The sequence below is a fragment of the Theropithecus gelada genome, chromosome 18, assembly GCF_003255815.1.
Source record: "Theropithecus gelada isolate Dixy chromosome 18, Tgel_1.0, whole genome shotgun sequence".
Classification (NCBI taxonomy): domain Eukaryota; kingdom Metazoa; phylum Chordata; class Mammalia; order Primates; family Cercopithecidae; genus Theropithecus; species Theropithecus gelada.
In genome coordinates this window covers 23,907,416-23,920,457 of record NC_037686.1, presented here as the reverse complement: position 1 = coordinate 23,920,457, position 13,042 = coordinate 23,907,416, and the positions used below count along the sequence as shown (strand labels likewise).

Sequence of the window (13,042 nt, the reverse complement as noted above, 5' to 3'; positions counted from 1 at the left end):
TTTTTTTTTTTTTTTTTTAGTAGAGATGGGGTTTCACCGTGTTAGCCAGGATGGTCTCGATCTCCTGACCTTGTGATCCGCCCGTCTCGGCCTCCCATAGTGCTGGGATTACAGGCTTGAGCCACCGCGCCCGGCCGGAGTCTTGCTCTTTTGCCCAGGCTGGAATGCACTGGCGTGATCTTGGCTCACTGCAACCTCTGCCTCCTAGTTCAAGTAGTTCTCCCTGCCTTAGCCTCCCAAATAGCTGGGATTACAGGTGCCCACCACGACACCCAGCTAATTTTTATATAAATATTTTTTGAGACGGAGTCTTGCTCTTATTGCCCAGGCTGGAGTGCAATGGCGTGACCTCGGCTCACTGCAACCTCCATCTCCCGGGTTCAAGCAATTCTGCTGCCTCAGCCTCCGAGTAGCTGGCATTATAGGCACCCGCTGCCACGCCTGGCTAATTTTTTGTATTTTTAGTAGAGATGAAGTTTCACCATGTTGGCCAGGCTGGTCTCAAACTCCTGACATCAGGTGATCCACCCATCTCAGTCTCCTAAAGTGCTGGGATTATAGGCATGAGCCACTACACCTGGCTAATTTTTGTATTTTTTAATAGAGGCAGGATTTTGCCATGTTGGCCAGGCTTGTCTTGAACTCCTGACCTCAGGTGATCCACCCACCTCGGCCTCCCAAAGTGCTGGGATTACAGGCATGAGCTACCACACCTGGCCTTATTATTTTTAAAACTAGAGGCGGGGTCTCACTATGTTACCCAGACTGGTCTCCAACTCCTGGGCTCAAGTAGGATAAACTACACACCAGAAGAACAGTTTTTTTTTTTTTTTTTTTTTTTTAGCTCCTTTCCCTTTTACTGTAAGGGACCTCCTTTCAACTTTATTTTTATGTTGGCCATAAAGACTGAGAATGATATATGAAGTACTAAGTTAATTTTATTAAAATTTCATTATAACATAATAATACTCTTTGGAGATCATAGAAAAGTGGTTTTATCCATCTTAATAAGGTACTAATTCTTACATATTCAGATGTATGCTTCTAATTTTCACCATTAATGTGAGTCAGCATACTTTTCATTCATTCTGTTAAAGAAATAGATGTTAGATATTTACCTCATAAACTTAACAATGCTGTGTTTTCTTCAGATCGGTCATTGAAAGCTACTGTTCCTTGGTACAGTAATTGGAATGGCACATTGCTGGAGTTGAAAGTCTTTGTTATATACAGGGATGTCTTGTGATGGTCTCAGTTTTCTAGATTTTTCTCGCTTACTTCGTATCTGTTGTCTTTTTTTCCCACTTAGGTACTATTTTGTATTTGTCCCAATTGACATGTCTAATTTTTCTAAAATGAGGAAAGTTTAATGATGCTTTTTCAACTTTTATCTATTTTATCATCCATTGTCCTGTTTACTCTTACATGTTTATCTATTAAATCCAAGCATTGTCTTTGAATGGTATATTTTGGGCTGCATCTTATTTTAAAAGGAAGGAAGACCATATTACCTTTCCTTACCAAAACAGTACACTCTGCATGTTTTTTTTTTTTTTGAGGCGGGGTCTCGTGTCACCCAGGCTGGAGTGCAGTGGCTCCATCTTGGCTCACTGCAACCTTTGCCTCCTGGGCTCAAGCGATCCTCCTACCTCAGCCTCCCGAGTAGCAGGGACTACAGGTGTGGGCGACCATGCCCGGTTAATTTTGCATTTTTTGTAGAGATGAGGTTTTCTCATGTTGCCCAGGCTGGTCTCGAACTCCTGGGCTCAAGTGATCTGCCTGCCTCGGCCTCCCAAAGTACTGGGATTATAGGCGTGAGCCACTGAACATGGCCAGAAAACTTTAGTAGGAAAACATGGTTGCTATTTCAATTCTGGACAAAGAACATGTAGAGATGGAAAGGGGTATGAGGAAAATAGTGATTTTTATCCCAAGATAAGTGCAAGAACATTTTTTCTTCTTTGTTCGTTTTGAGCCAAGGTCTCGCTCTGTCGCCCAAGCTGGAGTGCAGTGGCACCATCTCGGCTCACTGCAGTTTTGACCTCCTGGGTTCAAGCGATCTTCCCACCTTAGCCTCTCGAGTAGCCAGCACTACAGCCTGATATCCCACTCCCGGGTAATTTCTGTACTTTTTGTAGAGACGGGGTTTACTATGTTTCCCAGGCTGGTCTCTGACTCCTGGGCTCCAGTGATCCCTCCGCCTCAGCCTCCCAAAGTGCTGGGATTACAGGTGTGAGCCACTACACCCAGCCACAAGCTACCAGTTACTACTAGTATTTAGAAAGTTATTATTTCAATTTAAGAGTATGTCTGTGTATGTCTGTATGTGTATGTATTTTGCTTTTTAATTTATTTTTCATTATGTGTACATTCACATAGTTTCAAAGTCAAAACTATATAAAGCAAGATAGAGAGGAGGCTTGTCCTCTATTCATGTCCCTTCTTTTTTTTTCCCCTCAAACACGTAGACCTATTTAAAACGCAATAAAAATCTAATTACAGTTAACTCTTTTAGTACTTTTATGATGAACTTTAAGAAATAAATGACAGTTTGGGGTTTCATTCTTCTTTTGTCTTAAAGAGGCAGAAGCACTCATGTAATATAGTTTTCAAAAGATCTTTTGCGTAATTAGGGGGAACAATTGATAAATTTGATTTTATTCAGTTTTCAGGCAGTAAGAAAGCGCCATAAACATTTTGAATTTCCCCTTCATTTCTTCCTCTAAATATATATGTAATTGGATAATTTCATCCTGAGAGTAGAACCCAGATACAAGAAAATCAAAGAGTAATGAATGAAATATTTAATCACATTCCCTTTTCCAGAAGGTGAAATGAGAAAGCTACATTATACATTGCAGAAGGCTCCAAGGCTGACAATGTGGATTAGAGGCTTTTCTGACTGAATCAAATCTCAAAGATACGTTTTTTTTTTTTTTTGAGACGGAGTCTCGCTCTGTCATCCAGGCTAGAGTAATGCAGTGGTGCGATCTCCGCTCACTGCAGCCTCCATCTCCCGAGTTCAAGCCACTCACTCTCTTGCCTCAGCCTCCCGAGTAGCTGGGATTACAGGCATGCATCACCCCACCCACTCAGATTATTTTGTGTTTTTAGTAGAGACAGGGTTTCTCCATGTTGGTCAGGCTGGTCTCAAACTCCCCACCTCAGCTAATCCGCCCGCCTCAGCCTCCCAAAGTGTTGGGATTGCAGGCGTGAGCCACCGTGCCTGGCCTAAAGATCTCTTTATTCTACAGGACTTGGTAGATCCCTCTCCTTTCTTATCTCTCTTCTTTTCTCTCTTGTATAGATAATAAAATGTAGTAGATTTATTCTATTACTTCTCTTTGAAACTATAAGCAAATATAGGTATGGCTGTTCATATTTTCCTTTTCTTGCACAAAAATGCATACTTTTCTGCTGTCGCTTTTTTCACTTAATATATCTGGAAGAGCACTTCGTTGTAATATGTAGAGATTTCTCCCCGTTCTTTTACAGCTGCTAATGTATCTTTTTAATGGATGGGCCATAATTTATTTACACCTCAAGAGAATGCTGGGACTGAAGATGTGCACCACCACGCCCAGCTCATTTTTTTTTTTTTGAGACAGAGTTTCGCTCTAACATATTGGTTTCACCATGTTGGCCAGGCTGGTCTCAAACTCTTGACCTCAAGTGATCCGCCTGCCTTGACCTCCCAAAGTGCTGGGACTACAGGCATGAGCCACCGTACCCAACCTCCAAAGTGTTAGGATTACCGGTGTGAAGCATCATGCCCTGCCTATTTCCTCTTTTATAACAATGAACATGAAATTGTGATAGTAGTTGCTCTCCTAATCAGACTATATGTACTATATGGGTCATTCTCATGAGGCATTGGCTGGAGTTAAAATTTCTGTGTATTTGGAACCAGGTTAGAATGCTATTTGTTTAAGATGAATGACTTTTTCTTCAGCCCTTCCATTTGTTTAATATAGTATTATAATGTATGCAGAAAGAATATATTTGCTGTTTTCAGTGGTTAAGATGAAAGCAAAAGGAATATAAAGTTTGATAATCAGCATAAATCAGCATAGGAATGGAGTCCTTTTAGTAAAACTGTGATATAGATAATCTGCTTAAAACCTAATGAAACCACTAAGTTTTACATAAGTTCAAATAATAAGAATAGTTGTGATACAAAATACTTGATGTGGAACAAGAGAGTTGACTTTTTAAGAATCACATTATATACGTTTATACAAACAGTGAAAATACACTTCTTGTATTTGATTATAAGGTAAGTGTACTTTGAAATTTCATTCAGAGGCTTTGTTAGTGTCATATTCAAGTAATCAAATTACAAAGTAAGATTTATCAACCATACCACCATTTACATTTTGAACTAGATACTTCTTTATTGTGGGGACTGTCTTGTCTTGTCTTGTGAGATGTTTTGCATTATACCTGACCTCTTTGATGCCAGTAGCATAACCCACCTACCCCAGAACCGATAACGAAAAATATCTTGAGAAGTTGCCAGATGTTTCCTAGGGGTCAAAATCATGCTCAGTTGAGAACCTCTATGCTAAGTGTTATTTCTGAAAAGGATCTACTTATGGCAGTGTGATTAGTGGCAGGGTCACAGAACTTGAGTTCTAAAGAAATAATCTCTTTACTCATGTAGGTAGTATTTAGAGCATTAATAGGTAAGTAGGTTGTGGGAACACTAGGTATGGGAATAATTCAATCTTATTTTTGCAAATATATATATATACTCTCATGAATATATGAATATATTCTTGTGTGAATATATTCTTGTGAATGGCTTAAAAGGTATGTGTACATATATAATCAGTTTATTATTATTAGTAGTAGTATTATTTTGAGATGGAGTCTCGTTCTGTCACCCAGGCTGGAGTGCAGTGGTGTGATTTCGACTCACTGCAACCCCCACCTCCCAGGTTCAAACAATTTTACTGCCTCAGCCTCCTGAGTACCTGGGATTACAGTCACGTGCCACCACGCCCAGCTAATTTTTGTATTTTTAGTAGAGACACAAGGTTTTGCCATGTTGACCAGGCTGGTCTCGAACTCCTGACCTCAGGTGATCCACCCACCTTGGCCTCCCGAAGTGCTGGGATTACAGGCGTGAGCCACCGTGCCAGGCCCTATACACAGTTTATATGTACACACATGTACATCTGAAAGCACAGGTGAAAAATGCTTGTTTACTGTTAGAAATTATTTTTTTACACCTTTTAGGAATATGGACTTGAAATTTTGTCTGTTGTAAACTGATTCTATTGAAGAATTTTAACTGTTTTGTATATTGTTAATTTTAGCCACTACTCCATGGTTTGAGTCTTACAGAGAAACCTTTCTTCAGTCGATGCCAGCATCGGATCATGAATTTCTGAACCACTATTTAGCATGTATCCTTTGACATTTATGTTCTCCTAAAATCAAATGTTTTGGAAATTATTAATCTCAGAAATAGTTAATGAAGGGAAAATTGTTGAAGATATAGAGAATAAATTATTTTTTATTGATTGACGATGCATGGAGTCTTTGTTATTTTGTTAAATGGCCTCCTAGATATAGGACTGCTGTAACAATTTTTTAACCAATTTAGTTTTTGGTTGTAAAATAAGACTACAGAGGGCTTGCTTATTTTTCTTTAGCCCCCTAGCTTGAATATTTCATGCTTAATAAGTTTTTTAGCTATTTGAGAAAGAAAATGTAAACAATGTTAACTGCTTTCACTGATTGCTTCAGAATTGACTGCTTATCCTAAGACTCATGAAAAATAATTTTGGATATTTTTAGTAATTTTTTAATGGGTATTCTTTTTTGATGATTGTGGCTTAGTTTTCTTAATGCAGTTATTGACGAAAGTTAAGAGGTAGGATGAAATTTGTAACTGCAGTGAGATAGAATGGAGAGAAGCAAGATGCAGCAGAATTCATTCTGCTGAAGCCGTACAGTTGTCCATTTTTATTTTTATGAGTTTCCTTATTATGTAAAGGCCTAAAAAACTGTCAACAAAAACATTTGTTAGAATTATCTGGAGTATTGAATTATTTGGAGGGTTGGAGAAATTATTTTGTGCTTGCAGTGAAAACCTATGAAATTGGATTACCTGAGAAAATATCGCTGGGAGCGGTGGCGCATGCCTATAATCCGAGCACTTTGGGAGGCCGAGGTGGGCTGATTACCTTAGGTCAGGAGTTCAAGACCAGCCTGGCCAACATGGTGAAACCCTGTCTTTACTAAAAATACAAAAAATTAGCTGGGTGCAGTGGCTCGAGGCAGGAGAATCGCTTGAACCTGGGAGGCGGAGGTTGTGGTGAGTCGAGATCATGCCACTAGCACTGCAGCCTGGGCTACAGAGCGAGACTTTGTCTCAAAAAAAAAAAAAAACTCCCTAAAGTTTATCTCTATAGGACAATATTTATCATTGAGTAATAAGCGATAATTACCTTAATAATATGGTTTACAAGGTATGTTGGTAGCGTCATCTGGTGAAGCTGAACCTGTGGAACAGTTTTCAAAGTTGTCACAAGAACAGCATCGAATTCAGCACAACAGTGATTATTCCTACCCCAAGTGGTTTATACCAAATACACTTAAATATTATGTACTTTTACATGATGTAAGTGCAGGAAATGAACAAAGGTAAGTTTTTTTTTTAATTAAAAATTTTTTCCAGTTAAATGATTTTACATTAATTTGGAGATAGCTTGTTTATGTTTTGGATTTATTTTTGATACAAGAATGTAAAAGTTTAATGTGAATTTTATTAATAAAGCGTTTAACTTTGTTTTATCCTGGCATTATATTCAACAGCCAGGTTTTTTTTATGTTAGGTTTCTTTTTTTTTTTTTTTTTTTTGAGACAGGGTCTTGCCCTATCACCCAGGCTGGAGTGTAGTGGCATGATCTCGGCTCACTGAAACCTCCGCCTCCCGGGTTCAAGCAATTCTCCTGCCTCAGCCTCCTGAGTAGCTGGAATTACAGGCGCCCGCCACCACGCCGAGCTAATTTTTGTATTTTCAGTACAGATGGGGTTTCACTATGTTGTCCAGGCTAGTCTTGAACTCTTGACCCAGGTGATCCGCCCACCTCAGCCTCCCAAAGTGCTGGGATTACAGGCGTGAGCCACTGCACCTGGCCCCCCCTACCTTTTTTTTTTTGATAGGGTTTCACTCTGTCACCTGGGCTGGAGTACGGTGGCACGATCTTGACTCACTGCAGCCTCTGTGCTTCCTGAGTTCCAGCAATTCTCCTGCCTCAGCCTCCCCGGTAGCTGGGATTACAGGCACATGCCACCATGGCTGGCTAATTTTTGAATTTTTAGTAGAGATGTTGTTTCACCATGTAGGCCAGGCTGCTCTGGAACTCCTGACTTCAGGTGATCTGCCCACCTTGGCCTCCCAAAGTGGAAGGATTACAGGGATGAGCCACCGCACCTGGCCTTATGTTAGATTTCATATGCTTACCCACACTTTCTTTTTAATGTATAATTCTTACAGTCTATACAGAAACACTTGTCATTTCACAACTGTAGATCTTAGCTGTTATTTCTGGTTTTATATAAAATTATTTATCTTTCTTTTTTCTTTTCTGCTTCCCAGTTTTCCACTTTTCACTTCCTGACTTGCTTATAGGCACTTTTTCACAGTCCACTTTCTTGTGACTTCATATTTACAGCCTTGATATTTTTCATAGTCTTAGAAATATTCAAATATTTTAAAATGTTTCCTTTAATATTCATTATTTGTTGTTTGCAGTAGTCCTTTTGTATTCGGGATATGTGAATAAATTGTCTTTAAAAATAAAATAAATTCTTGAAAAATAAGGTAAACACAGTAATTTTACTTGTATGGCTTTGGAGCTTATTTTGGCTTTTGGTTCAAGGTGTGGAGCAGATTAATGTTTTGTCTGAAACTATTCTGATGCCTTAGTGCCACTGAGGAAATGTAGTGTAATAATTATTACCTGCCCTTGTTCTGTGCATGGACCACCATCTTTTTATTAAATTTTCCTCTGTAGAGCCAAATAATTACTCTGAAGATTTCTAATCTTCAGGATATTTTGAAATGTCTGTAACATGTTGGATAAGGTGTACTTCTATATTAATAGAAAAAATTTGAAATGACTATTAGAATTAGTTTATGTCAGTTGAATTTGGAGTGTGTCTTCCATATTGAACGGTTGTAACTAGGATATTTGAGGTAATTCAAGTGTCAGATGAATGGTTCTTAGATTTAGCAGTATCATTAGTAATGTAAGCAGGAGTTTGCTTTATTGTCCTTGAGTGTGTGTACACACACACACATCTGTATTTATACAAATTTTCTATGACTATTTTACTTATCCAGCCATAATTTTTTAGTGCTAGGCTTGTTGCTTACATAGTATTAGTATTTGCATTTGAATGTGCTTTAAAGTTTTCCAGGTTTTTTTTTTTTTTTCTTGTTTTTCCTCCTTTTTTTTTTTTGAAGTGGGAGTCTCACTTTGTTGCCTAGGCTAGAGTGCAGTGCCTGGGCTCAAGCAGTCTTCCCACCTCAGCCTCTTGGGCAGCTGGGACCACAGGTGTGTGCCACCATTCCTGGTTAATTTTATTTTTGGTAGAGATGGGGTTTCCCTGTGTTGCCTAGGATGGTCTCTAACTCCTGACTTGAAGTGATCTTCCCACCTTGGCCTTTCAAAGTGCTGGGATTATGGGCGCGAGCCAGCCACCACGCCAGGTCAAAACACTTGTTTTGTTTGCTGTAGTTCCCACTCAATCTAGTTTGACCACCAGAGCTCTCTCTTTGAATAACATAGAGGAGTTTATCTTGCAGAAGTTTATTCCATGGAACACACTTTGGTAACTGCTTTAAGGTGGTATCTAAGCTAGCTAAATTTCAATTGCGATCATGATTTTTGTTTTAGCTTTTAGGTTATTCTGTCCTAATTTTCTGTTCTGCCTTTTTGGGGGATTATTTTAATGTTATTTTTGTACTACTTTAGTATCTGTTATTGCCTAAGGCCTACTCCTCTTTTACTTCAGATTTTTTTCCATTTTCTGTTTTAGAGCTGAATCAATTTATGAAGAAATGAAACAGAAATATGGAACTCAGGGTTGCTATTTACTTAAAATTAATTCTCGAACGTCTAATCGAGCATCAGATGAACAGATACCAGATCCTTGGAGTCAGTATCTCCAGAAAAATAGTATTCAAAACCAGGTATATGTAAAAAATAAAATAAAATGAAGCAAACCACAAAAACTATACCTCAGTTTTTACATTTTGGTTTAACTAGTATAATTATTAATTATGTGGAATCTGGTCAGTTTTGATCTGTCAGAGGTGAGCTCTTAGATCAGTGGTTTAAAACTGTTTTTAACAAACTACAGTAATCCCTTATGTGCACTCTTTTCAGGTGTGTAATATCAGTGTGAATTGATCTTCTTTTTTTTTTTTTTTTGAGACAGTGTCTTGTTCTGTCGCCCAGGCTAGAGTGCAGTGGTGTGATCTCAGCTCACTGCAACCTCCGCCTCCCAGGTTTAAGTGATTCCCCTGCCTCAGCCTCCCAAGTAGATGAGATTTACAGGCACATACCACCATTCCAGCCAAATTTTGTATTTTTAGTAGAGGTGAGGTTTCACTATATTGCAGGTTTAAGTGATTCCCCTGCCTCAGCCTCCCAAGTAGATGAGATTTACAGGCACATGCCACCATTCCAGGCAAATTTTTGTATTTTTAGTAGAGGTGAGGTTTTACTATATTGGCCAGGCTGGTCTCGAACTTCTGACCTCAAGTGATCTGCCCGCCTTAACTTCCCAAAGTGTTAGGATTACTGGTGTGAGCCACCGCGCCTGGCCTGATCTCTTTCGTAAAAGATGAAAAGTGAATTACACATTAAGAATTGAATTAGATAGGCTAGACATGCAGAATAGAATTTTTGACTTGTCCGTTTAATTCATTATGAATGCCTACAGTCAATTCTTTATTATCTACATGCTCTGGGGTTGCTCCCTACATTTTCTTTTCTTTTTCTTTTTCTTTTTTTTTGAAACAGAGTCTCACTCTGTCACCAAGGCTGGAGTGCAGTGGCGTGATCTCAGCTCACTGCAACCTCCACCTCCTGGGTTCAAGCGATTCTCCTGTCTCAGCCTCCTGAGTAAATGGGATTATAGGCATCCACCACCCACCACCATTTTTTTTTTTTTTTTTGGAGATAGAGTCTCGTTCTGTTGCCCAGGCTGGGGTGCAATGGTGCGATCTTGGCTCACTGCAACCCTCTACCTCCCAGGTTCAAGCAGTTCTCCTCTTTCAGCCTCCCAAGTAGCTGGCACTTCAGGTGCACACCACTACGCCCAGCTAATTTTTGTATTTTTAGTACAGAGAGGGTTTCACCATATTCGTCAGGGTGGTCTCGAACTCTTGACCTCAGGTGATCTGCCTGCCTTGGCCTCCAAAATTGCTAGGATTATAGGCATGAACCATCCTGCCCAGCCTCCTTCCTACCTTTTCAACATGCTTTTATAGCCACCTTCGGGAACTCATACTTTTTAGGTGGATGGGCATTTCCCTCCAACTTTCCCTTGATTTCCCTTCTTTCTGTACTCTCAGGAGTTACTGTTTCTTAATTACTCCTTTCTTAACCTCGAGTTCTGGAATAAGATTGATTGTCCTGTTGACTTAAGTTGATTTGATGTTTTGTCAGACTTCTAAGGTACAATGCCACTTGGTAGTGGTCAGATGCCAAGTTCATATGCTTAGTTCAGATGATCAAGAGTCACTGTTCCTGTTTTTTGTTTAGAAGAATTTTTTTTTTTTTTTGAGACAGGGTCTCACTCTGTCTCCCAGGCCTTGGCCTCCCAAAGTGCTGGGATTACAGATGTGAGCCACCATGCCAGCCTAGAAGAAATTCTTTTTTTTTTTTTGAGACAGCGTCTTACTCTGTTGCCCAGGTCAGAGTACAGTGGTACAATCTCGGCTCACTGCAACCTCTGCCTCCGGGATTCGAATGATTCTCATGCCTCAGCTTCCCGAGTGGCTGGGATTATAGGCACCCGCCACCACGCCTGGCTAATTTTTGTATTTTTAGTAGAGGTAGGATTCACCATGTTGTCCAGACTAGTCTCGAACTCCTGACCTCAAGTGATCCCTTGCCTTGGCCTCCCGAAGTGCTGTGGCTACAGGTATGAGCCACCATACCTGGCCAGAATTTTTTTTTTGAGATGGAGTCTCACTCTGTCGCCCAGGCTGGAATGCAGTGGCGAGATCTCGACTCACTGTACCCTCTACCTCCTGGGTTAAAGCGATTCATTTTTAGTGGGGACGGGGTTTCACTCTGTTGACTAGGCTGGTCTTGAACTCCTGACCTCAAGTGATCTGCATGCCTCAGCCTCCCAAAGTGTTGCTATTACAGGCGTGAGCCACAGCGCCTGGCCCAGAAATTCTTAAGTAAATGGAAAATATATTTATATTGTTCAATTAAACTGTATTATGCACTCTTTGTGTGACATTTAAAAATCAATTATAAAGCTTATGTAATTTTCAGTCTTCTAAGATAAGTATTGTTTAATCTGTCTATTTGCCTTATTTTTCTGTTTCATAAATGGAATCTTTAAATCTAGATGCAGTGCTATTCTGGTATTTTACTGACTTTAGAATTGATTACTGACGTTCTTTAAGATAATGCTGGGGAAAAGTCTCTGAGCAAAGAAGTACCAGTTGGATGTGAAGGAACTTTATTTTTAAAAATGGTCTTTTAGGGCCATTCTAAGAATAAGAACAGTACTGAAAAAAATTCACTTTAGAGTTCATTCACCTAAGGTTGTGAAGGGGAACATAAAGAAGATTGTCCAGTATGAGAACTTTTCACAGAAGGCAGAAATATCAGAAATCTATGCCTTAGAATCCTAGAGGCTCAAAGTTGGAGAATAGTTTGGAGGTTTTACATCCCGTGCTTGATCTAATGCTTTAATTTTTTTTAAACTTGCGAATGACTGCATCTGTTGACAGTACTCACTGTATTCTTATTAAGTGACCTATTGCATGTCTGATCACCCAAAAATTCTCTTATTTTGCTTGAGGATCAACCATAAATTCTTGACCTTTGCTTGTACGCTTGATCCTTTGGGGGTGACTATGTCAGTTTGCTGTTAAGACAACTTTCAAAATATAGAAGGATAATTCTCATGTCTTCTTTTGTATTTTTCCAGTCTAAATATGCCTAGTTTCTGTAACTCTTTCTCAAGGAGTGGCTTCAGACTTTCTTGTCCTGGTCACTTTCTTCTTAAGTTCCAGTTTATGTAAATTCCCTCAAAGCGTGACACTCAGAATAATATATCATATTTACTGGTCTTGTAGAGTTGTCTGGGTATTTTTAGTTTAAGTGTTTTTTTGTTTACTGAGAAACCAGTTTCTTCGCACAAATAAACATTGCATTAGATATTTTTCTAAAACACTTCAATATATTCAGAATTCACTCCAACCTGCTTAAACTGTGACCCAAAAAATTTCATACCTGTGCCTCTCTTCTTTCCCTGTCTGACTCTAGTAGTCCATCTCTCTTGCCATTATTCCTTACTTAAGATGCATAAGCATATGTATGTGCTTGTATGACACTTGTGTGTATACATATCATATATAAGTAGATATCCTGAGAGATAATTTGAATTAAGAAGAATTAGGATAGTAGCTTGAATGTGCAAGGGGATTTAAGAATATACTAGGTGTGAGTTGGAGTGATAGAATAAGATCTGTGGAAGAAGTTATGAGTTTGGAGAAAGTGCTCACTGTAGCAAATAAATGAGGCCAACAGCAGAGTAACCATAGTTGTTGATGGATTTGATAGTATATTAAATATGATTAAGTATAACTGCTAATGCTTTTAAAATTTTATTTTGATAGGAATCATATGAAGATGGCCCTTGTACTATGACTTCAAATAAGAATTCTGATAATAACTTGCTTTCATTGGATGGATTAGATAACGAAGTCAAAGGTCTTAATATATTTTCTCTAAGTTTCTCTTTTGATTGAAAATATGCACTGTTGTCAGAT

General features: G+C 39.1%; 1 protein-coding gene across 1 annotated transcript in view; it reads left to right on the top strand.

The window, feature by feature from the left end:
• Positions 1-13,042, top strand: part of TRAPPC8 (trafficking protein particle complex 8) — a 119,235-nt gene that overhangs the window by 25,821 nt on the left and 80,372 nt on the right. Inside the window, exons 3-6 of the mRNA XM_025365497.1 lie at positions 5,322-5,411; positions 6,480-6,654; positions 9,058-9,211; positions 12,890-12,983. Coding sequence (XP_025221282.1) covers positions 5,322-5,411; positions 6,480-6,654; positions 9,058-9,211; positions 12,890-12,983 — 513 coding nt within the window. The remainder of the gene's footprint in view (positions 1-5,321; positions 5,412-6,479; positions 6,655-9,057; positions 9,212-12,889; positions 12,984-13,042) is intronic.